This window comes from Rhamphochromis sp. 'chilingali' (assembly GCF_963969265.1).
Source record: "Rhamphochromis sp. 'chilingali' genome assembly, chromosome: 8".
Lineage (NCBI taxonomy): Eukaryota > Metazoa > Chordata > Actinopteri > Cichliformes > Cichlidae > Rhamphochromis > Rhamphochromis sp. 'chilingali'.
In genome coordinates this window covers 7617555-7635687 of record NC_137935.1, presented here as the reverse complement: position 1 = coordinate 7635687, position 18133 = coordinate 7617555, and the positions used below count along the sequence as shown (strand labels likewise).

Genomic DNA, 18133 nt, shown 5'->3' with positions numbered 1-18133 from the left:
GTTATGGAGGTGAAATACATATGAACCACAATACCTGGCATTCAGTGTAAGTCAGCTAACTGTGAGCTTGAGAACGGTGTACTCTTTGTGACAATCAGTTTGACTGACAGACTAACAACAGAGTGCTTCAGAACAGACCTCAATATGAAGTCTAACACATTTTCTTGCACAGTCTGAAGGGAAGCAGCTTTTAGGAATACAACGTCTAATCCTTTTATCAAAATCTGTTCACATATTATCCACGTCTCCAGCAGCTATGCTTACCGCTTCTCTCAGCTTTATTGCTAAACAAGTCGCATAATTTACCTCTACATTTCATTTCCATTACATGAGTTAAAATTCATCAATGTAGTCAAAGTAGCACCAATATATTATAAATGGCATAATCCGGCAACACACAGTCTGCCTTAGTCACAGTCCAACAGACACAGACACTAAGAAAGCAGATACACACACCCACACAGTAAAGCAGAATGATGTCAGGCCAAATGCTATCTGAGGGCGGATGGGGGATGGTTATACAAGCATGTTTACAGGACATTTCCTGTGGCTGAGCCTTGGGAGCATCATCTGTCCTCAGACAAACAAACACTTAGAGTTCCCAAAGCTGAAAGCTATTGTGAAATCACTTTTGACAAAAGCCTACAAGTCATCTTTTTATTTAATAAAATAGCAGCAACTAATTATAACTATATTGAGTTACATAAAAGCATTAAATTATTTAAGCACAGTTGGAAGAATTGCTGTTTACATATTTTTTAAATACAGATTTCTTTTAATAACAGTCCCCGTGCGTGTCAGCCATTCATTATTGTATATCCTAAGGAGGAAGCATCACTCCGTCACTGCTGAAAGGCATGGATATGGGGCGGTGGCAGAGATATATTATCAGGTAGCATAATAAAACCATGTCTTCCACTTTATACTAAGCTCATCTGTCTCCACTCACTGAAACGCATTAGATGTCACAAAAGTTAATACTTAAGATCTAGAAATCTTTTTTTCTTTCAATTAGAACTTGTTATCTTGCAGGAAGATAACATTAGACAGCATCTGGAACACCTGGAATTTTGGATTGAATTTTTTGGGAACCCCAAGCTCCGGGCCAGAACAGTGGATATCTGGAGGATGTGTGGTGATGCACAATTAACCAAAGTACATTCTGATGACACTAAGTGCAAGGAACAAACTGTTTGTTCACTGTGTTACAAATACGTACAAATTATGTATGACGGATACAAGCTGTCACCCAAAAGAATGTGTGTCTACGTAGGTCTTTAGAGATCCCCTTGCCAAAGTAAGACCAGCTATGGCTCATCATTTTTCATGTTCTTCATACATATTTATAAATGTCACTAGCCTGTCAACCATGAGTATATTCTCTGTAACTGTAACTATTCACTTTTTTTCTGTTACTGCAGCATGGTTTAACTCATTCTATAGAAAATACAGCAAGAGTATCTGTGTCCAAATTTCTTAAAGGATGTTGTAGAACCTGTAATGTTAATCAAACAATTTGCTGCATAGTAAAGACACTGTCATCACATAAGTTACAGAAGGTACCAAATAGATTTCATATAAGAGACACTAGCCTCCAATTCTGTGGCTTTCTGCTCTTATACTCTTAAAATAAACTTGCCAACCACATGTTAAATGTATGATAATTTACCTCGTATCTGTGGTTCTCCCACCCTTCTCCCAAAGTGATAATTAGTGAATTAATACAGTTAAGTATAGGGTATAATAAATACTAGTAATTTACAACAGGTGTAAACCGTGCAACTTACATCCGCCTGACCAAATCACTGTTGATACATAACACTGTTTAAACAGCGTGTTTCAGAAATCTTTAAACCACAACCTTCATCATTAGTATTAATATGAAGAGGGACAAAGAAGTTTACATTTTTTTCTCTTAGTGATAAATTGGGAATAGCACTGACACATGCGAGCAACATGTGTCAGTATGTATTCTATGTAATGTCACCACTTGTGTAACACAGATTTTTCACAATAGAGCATGGATTCTCAGACAACCTTGACGTCAAGAATCATTCCTAGTGAGGAGAGTTGGGCTTAAAAATAGACGAAGTCACAATCTCTAAAACTGAAGGCACATTACCTTAGGAGTAGGATGAGAATCTACTCTGTTTTCTTGGACATTAGCAGGGTTTTACAAAGTTAAACTATCAATAGCAAGTTTTACTGTAATGTCCTCAGGCTCCTAAAGGTAGAGCTGGGCCATATCATACCGTTCACGGCAATACCGGTATAATTTTGGGAAAAATTAAATATCGTGATAGAATATGGGTAAAACGCGCATGCGCAGTGCCTTTGTTTTCATACGCACACGTCGGAAAAAGCATGGCGGCGAAAGCGGATCGTTGAATGAAACGGATGAACCAGAATTGGTTTGTAAAAATGCTGCAACTTCAGTAGTGTGGAACTGGGTTAGCTTTCGTCCGTCAGATACACAACAAAGCACTACTTTTGGTAGCGCATGCTAGCGGGCCGTCGTTGGATATTATACATGGTTATGCTGAGGATATGTCGGCCAATTTCCACTGGAAATGCCTTTTGGTTAAACTGTCAGCAAGGAATTTGCATTTGAACTGTTACATTTTTATATAACTTTAATGCACATAAAAAAACAGCTGCTTGTTTATTAAATGAAAATACATTGATGGGGTTTTTTTTGCACTAATAAAGTTGTGGAGTTGTAAAGTATTTTGTCTAGTGTAAATTATATCGTCAGTTATATCGTTATCACAAATTTTCAAATGTATATCGTGATAAATATTTTTGGTCATATCGCCCTGCTCTACCTAAAGGTATCTGAATTGTGGTGAGATGGCAACCTTTTGACTACTACAATGCAGTTATATCCCATCAGATTTCAGCGACTGCCCCAAAACATTTATGCTGAAGTATTGCCATTTTGTCAGATTGGAAGTGATCCAGGGTTTATGACGAATTGTCCTTGATGAGCTTAACGAACAGGACCTCAAGAATAGCTTCAAAAGTGGCTGGAGTGCTGGGAGCTGTGTATCCCTGCAACAAGTCACTAGTTAGAGATGATTGGTAAGGTCTTTGAGTTGTATATTCACAGTCAAAGAACCTTTTGATTGTATCTTGCATATCATAACATAATGATCGTAATATATACGTGTCATGTTTGTTCCTGACCTCAGCTTAGACAGCCTTTCCAATCTTCATGAAACTGAGCCTATATAAAGTACCAAAGGTACAGAGATTTGTAATATCTAAATGGTGATTGATTCATGAAAAGCTACAGTTTCTTTTATCTGTGTATTTGCATAAAGTAACTGCACGATCAAGGCTGGTTCGTGAGCATACGGAAACATTTGCACATTCATATGCACATTACAGGTATATTTTAACAGTCATCACAGAGATTAAGATGTAGCAAGTGGAGCAGTTCAAGGTATTTGGCTGGTATTTTCTTTAAAGTATCTTTTTTTTTTTTTTTTTTTTTTGGGTTGTATGGAAGCCCCAAACGCAATTTCATTGTTCTTGACAATGACAATAAATAAATAAATACTAAATACTAATACTAAATACTAGTCAAAGTCCTTCTGTCTCACTGTTTTCTGTTTCTTTATGTAATCCCAGACCACCTCCGTGTTGAGACCAGAGCTCTGAGGGGGCCATACCATCTGTTAGTCTTCTTGTTCTACATATGACTAGAAATCGTTTTTTACGACTTTGGCTGGATGTTTGGGGTTGTTACCAGATTACAGAATTAATTTTCAGCTGATGACAGAAAGTTAAAGATATTGTGTGAGGTAAGTATTTAAACATTTAAAATGACTTAAACTTTGGCCCAACTAATAGAGTGCATCTAAAATGTGAAAACGTCACAGACTCCAGACGAAAGTGTTTCCTTCACTACTGCAACAATGGTAGTCACAAAATTTCTTTACTAATTCTAAAAGCCAGAAAATCACCCTCTTTAGTTACCCATAACAAACATATGCCTGACTTTATATGGAGCCAGTTAGTGCAGTTTCAGCACATGTCAAACCACTTTGCAGGTAATACATTAACAACCTGGCTCAACAGACCTCATTCACTCAGACAGCATTTAAAGAAAAATACATTATAGGATACTTTACAGCTGTGAAACATGAGATGATAACAGGAAAAAAGATCCATTAAATATCTTCCAGTAATGTCACCGCTGATGACAGGTCATAAAGGGTCATAAACCTCTACGGCGTCCCAAGTTAAAGACCATCAATAATTTACTTCCGTCTCTTCACTTCCTGCACTCTCTCCCTACTCCTGACTGAAACTGGGCATTCAGTTAAAGGACTGAGACACTCATGACTACAAAGGAAAGACAAACACAATGGAAAATTCCTTCCAAGTAGCTCAAACACTGGTAATGTTGTGGTCATGTTTAAGGATTATTTACTGTGGAAGATGACGCACTAACACGAAACACTGGTTAATAAGAATTTCTCATTTCAAACTTCAATATAGCAACAGATCAGCTAGATGGAGGGGTGTGTAGGTTGGGATCTATTAAAACCTTAACTATGCAGTGTTTCTACATCAATAAAACCATCAAAGGCAATCAAAGTCTCAAACCACTTGCCACTGTCTTGCCACTGCATAGTCTATCTTGAAGTCTTAATGTCTTATTTGGTATTAAACAATTTGCGCAGGCCTTTGACATATCCTCCCTGTTGTGAATAAAACATTGAGAAGGGTGTTACTGTCCACCTATGATGCCCTGTCCACTGACGGAACAGTTTTCCTGCAAAAAAGGTATGAAATAGGTTTGGCCTTCAGCTGCCCTGAGAAATACTAGAGTCAGCAATACAACGGTATGGTAGGGTGATACAAATACTAAGTGCTCCTCACTTTTGTTGATCTGATGTACGCTTAGTACAAATATGTGGAACTGAAACCAGAAGCAAGAAATACAGCACAACACCGCAAAGAGCTTAAACTTAAAAGTTACTTTGTTAAACACTGTATGCCTTTGTGTTCATTTATCAATATAAATTTCCATTAAACTCATTCTGCCAGACTAGATACTGAAAAAACAAAGATGTGGTTATTATAAGCATCAGTGTCCTGTTTTTCAAATTGGCTGATTAGTCCAGAAGAGTTAATTAAGTCAAGACGTGTCATTTGTGAGATCAAATTAATTTGTTTTGGACTATTATAATTTAGGCCATGACTGTGCTTTATTAAAATTCAGTTCAGTGCTCAATACACAGCAGACACAAGCCTAGTTTTACTTACTATCCCATGGTATGGTATATTAACAGTCAATGGCTGTGAGCACAGGAGCACCGCTCACTTGCCATTGAAACCTTTGGCTTGTCAGGGCCACCCAGTCAGAAGAAAGTTTGCTAAAAGGAAGGGTGAAAATCTTGTCTCAAAAAAACCCTATGAATTTGGGGTCTGCACCAAGTAGTACAAGATAACTCTGAACTGTGAATCACACTTGGACTCTAACAGAGTCCAAGAAGAAATACACAAAAAAATTGTTAAATTGCATAATAGATCCGCTTAAATGTGTAAATTGTTGGATATTGCAACCTTACTCCCTGCTTAAGGAGCAATTTCAGCTTCGCTGCCTCAAGCACAAGAGCAGCAAAAAGCAAAACATACAGGAATGGTGATTAAAAAGGCAAGAGCGTGACAAGAATGATGCCGTCTCACAGCAAAGTCTGACAGACCCATGTTGAGTTTAACTGTGGAAAAAAAAAATACAGTGGTGAGTGATGGGTTAGTGTGCGCAGTGTGGCACAATGCTGTGCCCTTCCCATTCTATTTCAACCCAGCTGTTTTCCATTTTTATTAGACCTATATTTCTAATCTTTCTCCATTTCACAGACACACTTCTGACGTTAACAGACCAAACTCCTTCCCCACAGGGAAAGAGCAGGAAGTCGACTTTAATCAGCACGGTGGAATCTGAGACCTAACTTGGAATTTGAGAGGACAATGACCTCTCAAATTGAATGCTGGCATCCTCACTGACATCCTCATGCAGACATTAAAGCCCACAATATGTATTTTCCTTACTTTTGAGCGGTGACTCTTCAGAGAAAAAACGTTTTCTATCAATGAATTAACCCCCAGTATTGTTATCCATATGTCAGAAAGTGGCTTTATGATTGAATATTAAAGCAGAGGAAACCCACTTATATGACACTAACAGTTCTGACACTGGGATTTGTTAGACAAGCCTCTGCATGCATGCATTGAAGCCAGGGAAGCAGACACAAAGCAAACAAATCCCTTGCATTGCAACAACCTTAATAATGAATTATGTGGCTTTTGTATAGATTTAAGCTTTTTCCTAGTAATATAAATGTTTCCCAGTAGGACAACAATTATTCAGCTCCCGGTGGCTTCAGTTCAAAGAGAGACTGGACCATTCAAACACTAGCACAAAAGTCTTAAAATAAATATAATGAATGTGTCCGCTAATTGAAAGTCGCCTCTAGGTTTTACGTAGTTTTATTTGTGGACTGAAAGAATAAAAAAAAAGGCCACGCTGGGCTACTTACTCTTGAGCGCAGTGATTAGCATATTCCCATCCTTAATGAGGTCTTTGATGAATTTATTTGTCCGCTCCAGTTCTATTTCATGGCATTTCAGACGCTCTCTGAAGTCCGGACTGTCCAGGAAAGAGTCACTGAACTCCAAAGTGGGGAGTCCCATTGTCCCTCAACGGCAACGCTGGCTTTTAAACTCTGTAACTAGGCATACAAAGGTTTTTACTTTTCATCACGTAGTTCCGATGTAATAGCCACTTCTAAGTTCCCCCTAAAAACTTTTCCTGCTCCGCTTAGTTCCTCACTTCCGCTTTGATTTTCTTCGCTTTTTTTGTCGGCTACCTTAAAAAACAGTGGTCGTATGACTCCTGCTGGTTAGTTTTGGACAGATTACAACAAATGTGGTAGGTCCATCATTAACTTAAGCAACGAAAAAAGTTATTTTGAAAAATTGAGCTGATTTCTGCGTTTCACACTAAACCTCCTAATTACGTTAATAATAATAATGATAATAATAATAATGAATAAGAAGAATAAGAAGCGAAAAACAAAAAAAAATCAACCTACTTATCTCTATATCAACTACAAATGACTGAAAAGAGAAAATATATAGAGAGATTAAAATTTGAATTCAGTTTCTGTGGAAATACAAACAAGAATTGCCAATTGCAAGGATTTTGGAACTAATTTTTGTTTTGCCTCAGATACAACCACAGTATGCAATGCTATAGAAATCTTTTGCATTAAAAAAAATCCATTTATTTCTTAAATGACCTCTTTCACTTTTGTTATTTTACGATATCTTAGCACACACTTAAAGCGTCTACTGCACCAAATATACTGTTTTTTGGTCAATTTATGCCAGTGGTGCTGCTTTCTAATATTGTGAACTGTAAACTCTGCAGATGTCCATGGCATCTCACTGGCATCATCGAGAGCTTAAGAAGAGGGATCTAAACTAATACCTTGGTAAATGGAAGTAATTAAGCTAGAGCCTAGTTGGAGGCAGGGATTTGTCACATTCTCTTCATGCTAAAGGTTAGTAATGATTTTACACTCCAGGTAAATATCTTGGTAGGTGTGAAGCACAGGCTTTGTCACCAGTCACACTAAATCCTTTGGATGACTGTTTTTACCTTTGATGCTTTACAGTGCCAGAGGGAGAGAAAGAGGCTTTATCTCTGAGCAAAGATTAAAGTAATAACTACACGAAGATGCAGATACTGCAGCAATGACTATAATCAAAACACACAAATGAAAAAGCAATAACAACCTAATGCTTCAAAATTAAGAGCAGACTGGAGCTCTGTAAGTAGAGACAAGCTTTTTCTAAGTTTCACCCTGTGGCCTTGTACATTTCTGCCTTGGTAACTAACTAGCAACCGTTCCTAACAACAAACCTGATCTTACTCTAGGTAGCAGTGAGGTAAATCAGCAGAGACAGATAACCTTTACAGGCAAAGTCATGTGACTGCAGCTGAATTGTTACTGTGTGTTACCATCAGATTCCAGCAATGGCCAGTAGGTCTGTAGTCAAACTATATTTTCAAATACAGTAAGATAAAAAAATAATAATAATTAATCTCAATATCAAAATGATACATATGAGTGTTTCTGAGATGTGAGCAATGTAAAAGTTTTTCACTGAGAACCATAAAACTAAAGTGCACAATGCACTGCAATCCATAGGTGAGCGATATAAGTTCAAGCTTTTACCACCTGAAAAAGATCCATCCCTATTACCCTCTGTGGGTTACTCTTTCAGCTGTGATTATCTGTAGGGTTGACAGTTAACTTTCCTCTGACTGCAACTCACAGATGAAAATGCCTCACTTATAGCAGAAGTGAGTTACACTCAAACAGCTGCAAGCATGTGGAACCGGAACAAGGACTGGCCTCTGGCTGCACCTGAGGAATCAAAAACAGTGGGCGCATGTGTGTCCTTACACGTGTGCATTTACGGTGATGAAATCTCAAGTCTGGGAATGAAACTCAACAGGATCCTGGAGGGATTCATTTAGAGGTGTAACACTCATTGTGGCCAACATTAAAATATTTCATTTGCATGTGATAAAAAAGTCTAGAGAGCCCAGTTTCCCTGGGGATATGTGATTAGCTATAATAATGTTTTCTGGTATATTGTTGTAGAAAAGCAAGTGGTTCAATGAACAAGTAATTCCACAAAAATAAAGATAAATATGTGCTGGTTTCCAGCCATATGCTACATTTGTAGAAATCTTGCAAAAAAAAAGTGGTCAAAAATACCGCCTTAACAACACACCAGTGGAGACTTGAGGACGAGTGGTTAGCTGTATGAAGCATGGCTAATTGCAATCTAAAATAGCCGCCTGTAGAGTCTTTGAGGTAAATTTGGTTTAATTAAGATGAGACTCAATAGAGAACTGTGCCCCTGTACTCCTCACTCATGAAGGCATTCGCACATTCATATTAGTCATGCCAACATGAGTCTATTGAGAGGCGGTGCACATATCGTTTTCCGTGAATTCACCTAAGGAGACCAACTATGACCCATTAAAGGACAGTCTTGGAGCATTTGCACACGCATATACAAGCCAGTCATGCTTGAGCAATACAAGCTTGTTGCACACACTAGTGAGTGAGACATCTTTCGCATTATCATACAAGTGGGGAAATAATTTATATGTGAGACACTCTTTTCCCACATCCTCATCCTTTTTCTCACTGCATTAAACAGGGCTACAATGATGTTGCCTGATTGAGAATGGGCAGCTCAAATGGGGAAAAAAAAGACTTGGATTTCACAACAAATATCATTAATCCATGCAGAATAAGCGTGAATTAGCTCTGCAATAAATTATGCACAAGTCAGGGGTCTTCTGATTAGATTTCCTCTAATATTGCTGCATCGCACAGCGGGATAGTCAGTTGCTGTGAGAAGTTGTCTGGTCTCATTGTGGTGGGAGAGGTGGGGGGTGTTTTTGGGTCCTAACATGCTCCCGTCAATTCCAGCTCTTGTGCCATCATTCTGCAGCAGCAGCCCTCGGGGGTGCAGTTTGTTACATTGACACAGTGAGCAGAGAGATGTGATACATTAGTGGAAACCCTGTTGCTTCAAGTTAATTGCTGTGTGCACTCTGCAGTACTGAACTGGGTTATTGGGTGAAATATGATAACTGAGAAGGACTATGAAAAAAAAATCTGCTCAATACACAGCTCTCAATTTTCCGTCTGAAAGTGCAGAGATGATAGAGTTTAAGATGTCACACTTGACATGTATTACTGGTCGGGATGCAGCTTACATTTATGACTATGCTATAGAAAGCATTCAGTCACATTCCTGCACAAAAGGGAACCATCAGATCTGAGTGAATTCAAGGCAATGCTGTCTTGTTAATTATGCAAAAAAAGATAGGATTAGATAACTAGACTTCTTGTGATGGCAATTACCTCTAAATAATATGAGCTGTTTTCCCCAATTAACAATTGACACCACCATGCATACTCTTCATTTAAATCAGGTATTAAGGTAATTGCGCAATTTCCGGGTGGCACTCAGCTTAGTTCCAGAGGAGAGCTTTTGAGAACAAGACCTGTCACTGTTTTCCTAGCTCGTGATTAATGAGCCTAATTTAGAAGGTTTTTTTTAATCCAATCATGCTCTGACATTTCCTATCAGATGAGTCCTTCCTCATTCTTTCCATTGTTTACCTCCTGACAATGCAATCTGCCAAAGTGGCAAGTGCCATTCTCTCATTTATGACTCCTGTGTCCATATGATGTTTGAGCAGTTATGCGTGATTACCTCCTCTTTACAGAAAGAGACATCTCTAAAGCATGGAGTGTCCACAGGGATTCAATTTATTGCTTTTCTCTGCACAGTGAAAACTAGGATGGTAAGCTTTTTTTTCTTTTTTTTAAACTTTGAAATGCCACGGTCACATATGAGTTGAATCCGGTGTCAGGTAAAGGACACATCTTCTGGAAAATGTTAGATCCAAAGAGTAAATACAGTCCAGCGCACATGAAAGCTGCCTTGTGTCTCTGCATGTGTAGCTTTTGACTTACAAATCTTCTCAGTATACATAAGAAGGGTTGTTCTCGGGAGCAAAGCGGTTTTATTTTTTACCTCATTGACCTTCATAAGGTCACACTTGTCCAGGTAGACCCCAGGCACAAATTTAAGTCTGGGTGATAAATTACAAGAGCTGCTCCACCAGCTTTGTAAGCAAACAGTTTGTGTGCTTCACTGGGACTTTGGCTTTAATTTGGAACAGCAGATATTCAAAAAAACAAGCCTCTCAGCCGCAGCATGCCTCCATCGAGCCAAATAAACTACCCTTTGAAAATTTTCATCTTGCCCCCACACTGTGAAGATGTTTTGGTACATCGACAATCACTACTGTGGATGTGAAAATCTGTGGCTAAACTTTGGAGCAGAGAATAGTACTTAAAAGATTTTAGTGTTACTACACTAAAGAGAAACCTTTGTTCTTATTTTTAAAACCAGATATATGCAGGTTAGAGCTTCAACTGCTGGCAGCTGCTTTTGATTTCCTCCATATCTGAGAAAAGACTTTGATTCTATTTTAGCTCAAAGAAGAATAGTTCGCATCTAATATGTCACTGAAAAATGAAGGATCCGCTGCTCTTTATATTCTTATCACGTACCCTTTGACCAGGAAAACTCCAAATCTATTTGTAGGAAGGAAAAAATCTAAAGTCAAAATGAGAGGAAGCTTTTATAATGGTACAATATGAAAACACACTCTTCCACTGCATTTTTTCTGTAGCAAAACATGAAACCCCGTATCACAAATACTTGTTCATTACTTTTAAAAAATGGCACTTTCAAGGAACTATGGTTAAATTCTGAGACATATCTACTAACTGGTGTAATTTATTAGACAATTCGTTTCAACCATCTGGGAGTAAACAGCATAGGATCCCATCAATATTCTAGTCCCACCAGAAAACAACAGATTGCATGTAAAACTGGATAATTTTCTCTTTGTAGCTTATTCCATCTGGACCCAATGCTTTTGACCAGACATCCTGTTTGATTGCCACTTTGGTTGGAAATGGTGCCACTGCTTATATGTTTTTCATCAAACACCAGGCTTTAGTAAGTTTTGTGGATTGAGGGAATTTAAGTAAGGTTTGCAATGTGAGCGGTGGTATTACCATTTCCCACAGTATGTATTATTTTAATAGAAATAATTATGGCTTAAAGTTACTACAAAATAAGCACATTTTTAGCAGAGAAAAAAATGAAAAGAGGTCACAGCTGTATGTAAGGCCCCAGTCGTGTTCAGTTCTTGCTGTACTTAGCCTTCATTAAATGGTTTATTAGTATTCCATGAGCAGAACTGAGAAAGCTGTTGAGACATTCTTGATCAGATAAATCAGTATTAAGGGTTGCCATCAGAGAGAGAATTACACAGGTCTTCCGATGCTTTTGACTCATCCTCAGGGAGGCTGTATTATAATTTTACCTCCTTCAAAAACTTTTCCAATCATCTTCACTTCTCATGGTTAAATTTAAAGCCCATTAGTCCGATGTCACCTGAAGTTTCTCTATTCAATCTAGCCAATATTTCTTCTGCTGACACGGAGAAAGTGGCCAAAGAGATTAACTCCCAGAGCGTATTATAAAGGAGAAATCACACAAACAATTCTTTGAAATTTTTAAATTGCCTCACTGTGATATGGCAATATCCCAGAGGCAAAGAAGGAGTATTATGTTCTTTGGTGAACCAATATACTGTATATAAGTGAGTAAATATAAGTGAGAAGTTACAACTGGTGACACTGAGTGTCACTGAGCTGCTGAGTATTTATTTTCTTCCCCATAAGATAAACTACTTCGGTAACCTCATAGAAACACACTGTTTAAGATGTCCAAGTTGTCAGGCATTTTCTATATAAATGCGAACAACACATTCTAAGTGTATGTCACATTCACTATAAAGGCATAAAGGCAATCTTTGTCTATTGGAGATGAAACAAAAATATCTGTAGAGTTCAGGCTGAATAACTGTTATTGGGGCAATTTCATGTTTGGAAAATACCAGTGAGTTGAAGAAAGCTTTCTCAGAAGAAATCACTTTTCTCGAAGAGGAATGTGTTTTGAAGGAAAGGCTTAATAACTGCGTGGCTTTCCATTTTAAAAGCACACAGTGATTGAGTGATAGAAGCTTTGTTTGCTCTCTCTGGGATCCTTAAAGCTTTGTGCCAGGTAATTGAAAAGGGAAAAAAGGGTCTTTATGTGGGTCATACCTAAAAAGATCCCACACTACTAAAAGCACTGTATGGTTGAGTGGTTCAGTCATTGCTGTTTTTATGTTCGGCAACGATATCAGTATAGCCCACGTTTCCATGGTTATAATGGATTAAGATTAAGTTAAGATTTTCACAGTCCATCAGCATGATGCATAGAATATCATTTGACAGGTTAAATGCTGCCACAGAGCACAGAGAAAAGCCAAATCCTGAGCACTGGCACACATGAGAGACAACACATCCAAAACAGTACCAGCCTCATCAACCATTATATAATTCAGCAAGGGCTCATAGACTCATGCCTCACAGACCATATTCAATATGCCATGCTGCATCACAGCTGCGCCTTTCAATCAAGCTTCTCCGGACATTTTATGAGGCCCAGAAAGAAAAAAAATAATTGCAGACAGATATGCTGTCCAAGCAGTCAACAACAACGGCTTATACTACTTTATACTGCTTCTAACTGAAATTCCTTTTCAAGGAATTGTACTTTTGTCTGCCATTATTACATGTTTGTGTTGATGCAAAATCAACATATTCTGTACAGCCACAAAGGCCACATGAGACTGAGATGCTCATAACGAAAAATGGAAAATAAAAATAAAATAAATAAAGATAAAGATTAGGTAACCTTTACAGAATAGCAGTAATACCGGCCAAATATGGTAATTAATTACACAAGAATAGCAAAGATTCTGTTGCTTTGAAAAGTCATTATTAGACAATCTGGATTAGTAAGCATGCCGTGTAACAGCAGCACAAATAATACACGCAGCAAACTAAGCAATGTCTATGTCAAGCCTGCTCTGTTTACCCACCAGTGGCCAAATTACTAAGTGCACATAATTGAGCTAAAATGCTTTGTTACTTATTGATTCAAATGTAATGTGTGTGTCCTGCTAAGTTGGGTGAGCAGTTAGGAAACTGAATGGATGTGTGTATTCTCAAAAGTTAAACAGTCTGGCCTTAATGCCCTGCTAATTCAAAGGGTTATTGCCCCGTGTCACTCAAGATGAAAGGTTTTGTCTGGCAGCGAGTTGGACACGGCATACCTAAAATAGTTGACAATGAGTTATTGCGATTAATATACTTTACTTAATATACATCATCTTTTTATAACGCACAATGAAAAGCAAACACGCACGCACACAAAATTGTAAAACACAATAAAATGCCTAATATGTAAGCAGAAATTGCCCACTCATTACCAGGCAGAAATGATCTAAATGAACATTTAAAACACAAACTTCATGTAGTGCCATTTATAACAATGTGCAAATGAAGTGTTTAATATTTGGAGATTATGGACTGTTTCCACAGCTTTGGAAACCAACAGGCTGCTGCAACAATCCCCAGATTTATGAGCACACAGTCATGTTTTGGTACATTAGTTAAATTAGTTTGGTATCCAAGCAGGCATAACTTTAGTAAACTACCCATAGTGACATTTGGACTGAGTCATTTCTCAATGTGTCCAAAACACTTTCCCAAAATGGATGAGTAAGACCACATTCCCACATTTTTCATCACAGCACTCACTGTGCAGCAGATGCTGCTTGCAAATGTCAAGTTATTATTTTCACACTCACAAACATAACGCTAAACATCACAAAATAAGCCTCCCAGCCTACGCCTGCGTGCCAGGTGAGGTCACAACTAATGACTGTCTTGAGTGTCTGTAAAGACACTTTTAAAAGTGCCATCTATCTCCTCTGCAGAATGTCCTTACACAAGCACAATGGTGGCAAATAAGCAACATGGATTGGAGACTGCAGCTGACAGAAGCTCAATAATCCAAGGTCGAGGCATTTAACAGACAAAGACAAAAGGCTTATCTAACCACTTTCCGTTTGCCTCACATCAGAAGTTATGTCAGTCAAACCAAGTGAGTGACAGCTTCCACTTTAAAGATTTATTCTAATTCTAAATGGTTGCCTTCAGGTATTCTGCTGTTATAGTGTCAAGTTCTATACAAGAAAATTTATTTACAGTAAGATAAAAAAAAAAATTGCTACCCCGAAGAAGAAAGGGTAGGTATAACTTCTGTTTTCAACACTTGGATGTTTATATATATTGCACACAGATAAGGCATCAGAGTTACCACACTATCAACACAGCCCAAACTTTCAGCTCATGTATGCCTGGTTTAATCTCACTTATCTTTTTTTCTTGAAAGCAGATTATACCCATAGCTTTCATGTGCAATGTGATTTGCCAAACATCTCTGCCTGTTAAATGCAAGGTATTATAGGAAGGAGGGGAAAAGGGACATCTGATATTTGGATGCTCAGCTGTAACAAATCCCTCTGTCATAAAACATCTGCAGATTGTAAACAGGCTGTGATGTGACATTGCTCAATGTCACAAAGCAATAAAGTTATTTAGATCTAAATTATTATTATTTTTTACCTTCTTAGGACATCATAAACAACCTTAAAAAGAATTTTAAAAAGCGGCTTCTACGTTTTGTCTTTCTCAGAGAATGGGTAAATTAGCTTGTAGTTTATGTGTTAAATATTTTATTCATAATTTTAAATAAAACATTTAAAATGTTATTAAAATCTATAAATAAATTCTAGTAACGATGTATGTAATATTAGAATATAATTTTGGTGAAAATATATTTAATCAGTTTAGGTTTTCGTAGATAGACCAGACTACATGTAAAAGAAAAATCTTTCATAATATGTTTATATATAATATCATAAGAGACAGACAGACTGATCCAGTAGTAATATGAAGACAGAGACAGAGAGGTCAGGGAACAGTTTCTGTATGCTTGAATTTTATTAAATGTTCCTTTAGATTTTGTTGTTGTTTTTGTTAAAATGCACTAATAACACTTCAAAGTTTTACATTCTTTTGCATATTCTAACGCATGTCTGCGAGACATTTGCCTCATAAAGACAGAAGTGTTAATGCCAAAGGTTCCTAGGTCTTAGGGACAGGCCAGCCGGTGACCACGTGGGAGATGTGGCTTACATGTATAAACTACCATTTGAGAAAGAGTCAAACAGAAAACTGCATGTCTTTGTTTTCACAAACGGCGTGATCAGAGGCTTCTAGTGGTCTACAATTGTTTGAGTAACCACAAAGGCAGCTTTTGTTTGGAAATGCTAAACTGAGATTAGCTCCAGCAGGCAAGGAGGCTATACATGGAGCCTCTGAAGAAAACACAGTAATCACGCAGTTGCTCTGGTGGCATGGAAAACCCCGAAACTGAACCCTTTAAAACAAACTGTGCAGCTGCTGAAACAGAAACCCAGAGGAAATCTCAGAAGATTATCCACCAATTGCACCAGTTAAGACGTCCAGCAGGATGTTCTGAAGCCCATATTATATTGATTTGATGCCAGTATGCACTACCGCAAACACATCAGTGACTCAATTGATTTCAGTGGATGTTTTTTCTATCAATGGCGTTCTTGATACCAAGTACATTCATGTAAAATCTCCTTTTTACCCATTACCCCCAGAATCATCAACATAGGCTGAAAAATGCAATGATAGCTGCACTTTATTGCAGCCATCTATCAGTACACGAGCTTGATGTCGGTGCTTCCATGCAGTGCCTTCCCAATAATTTCACCACAGCATCAGATTATTTCGATTTTTCTAACATAACGAGAAATTCCTTGAATCGTTTTTCTTTGAGCAGTAAAATTGTTTTTCTAATCTTGACAAGAATTTTCAGTTGTTAAAACTGTCAAATGCTCTCTCAACAATATCTTCTCATGAGCAGTATCGACATTCTGTGCATGGCCATTTTTAAAAAATCATTTACTGTGAGAAGTTTTCCTGTTGCCATGTGCAAAGATCTTAGCTCCCGCTATTATTTGATGGCTTCTTGTAATTCTTGTCTCTGCTTTGTCTTTCTAGATTCCTGCAGCTGTTTCCTTTAGTTTATTTTTCTTTTCCCTCACCAAAGTCCCTAAGCTGTCTAATGCACCTATTTGTCTGAGAGGACACGTTAATCAAGAAAACTCCTCAGCACTACAGACTTTGTGTCTAGTTCACCTGAACGGCGATTGCTGTGATCTATGGTCCACCACAGCTGCTTTTAGGACATTTTTAGAATTAAACTTGGCCCTTTTTTTTAAAGAAAGGGAAAATAAAATCAGTCTGCTAAACCTACCACACAGGGAAACACGTAGCACGATGAAGGGTAAAGAGCAATTTCTTCATTTCAGCTTAAAGTCAATTGGTCAAACCTAGAAAATTAATCACAGTTAAAAAACTAAGAAGAAAAGGTATATATATAACTGTCAGTAAAACAAGAAGTTTCTTTCTCCTCAGCCTATCAATGTGAACTTAGATATCCAGTCTTAAGCTCATTAAATCTGAATTGAATTTCTTTTCAGTTGCCATGATGCAAATCTGTATTCACCTCGGGTGATAAACCTCTTCTGGCTACCAATTAAGGGAAAACATTTACACGCACAGCCCAATTTAAATGCACCACCATCGGAGCAGACATGCTCAATCACCTCAAGTCTGTCCCATTTATCATGGCCTTACAACAGCTGCACTCCCTGTATATTGATTCTGTAGCATATGTGTATGTCTGGTTTCACTCAAAAATCTAGGAGGATGCCAACGCTCATGTTGGACTATACCTCAGGTTACTGTTGGGCTTTGAGGATGTGAAGCTGTTATACCGGAAAGACGCATTGACAGAACCTTGTGCAAGACATCAGAGATGAATGATTAAAGCCCTGAGCGTATTGACACTATGTACAGTATTGATCCAGGTATTGATTCTACAAGTATCATTGTTGTAGCCACCCTTTAGATGTTGATTGCCTGCAGGCCATATGAAGTATACACCAAAATGACCAGCGATTGTCAATAGCTATTTTATTCTGCAGAGTAGACTAAATTAAAATAAACTCTCGCACTGCTGTAGTTATATTAGTTTAATTTAATTTTTGCTGCTATAAAGATCAGATACTACCTGCAGATAAAAATGTACATTTTAGATCACAGTGAATCTACAACAGCACAAGTATTCGCATGTAGGGTACTCTGAAAGTAAACAATAGTGTTTTACTTTATTGAACTGAAATTTATTCAACTTGTGGACATTTAGATGTTTACTTTGAAGTAAAGCTGGTATCATTAAAATAGAAACAGCAGCTCATTTTTATGACAAAAAAAAAAACACTCTTTGGAAAACCATCAAGTGGGGTCAGATTTGTTGCTTTGGCTGGCCAGCTCTGGTCCACTAGACCGCGTGCCCTTTTCTTAGTAGACACTGTTTCACATAAAAACCTGTAAAATATCCAGAGCACATGACATTGTTGTCATTAAAGCACCGATGCTGAGAT

General features: G+C 37.8%; 1 protein-coding gene across 4 annotated transcripts in view; it reads right to left on the bottom strand.

Annotated features, from left to right (window-relative positions):
- Positions 1-6839, bottom strand: part of arhgap42b (Rho GTPase activating protein 42b) — an 86562-nt gene extending 79723 nt beyond the window's left edge. For all 4 annotated transcript variants that reach the window (XM_080888960.1, XM_080888959.1, XM_080888962.1 and 1 more), the window contains exon 1: positions 6555-6839. In XM_080888960.1, coding sequence (XP_080745086.1) covers positions 6555-6708 — 154 coding nt within the window. In that variant the 5' untranslated portion in view covers positions 6709-6839. The remainder of the gene's footprint in view (positions 1-6554) is intronic.
- Positions 6840-18133: the final 11294 nt, after the last annotated feature.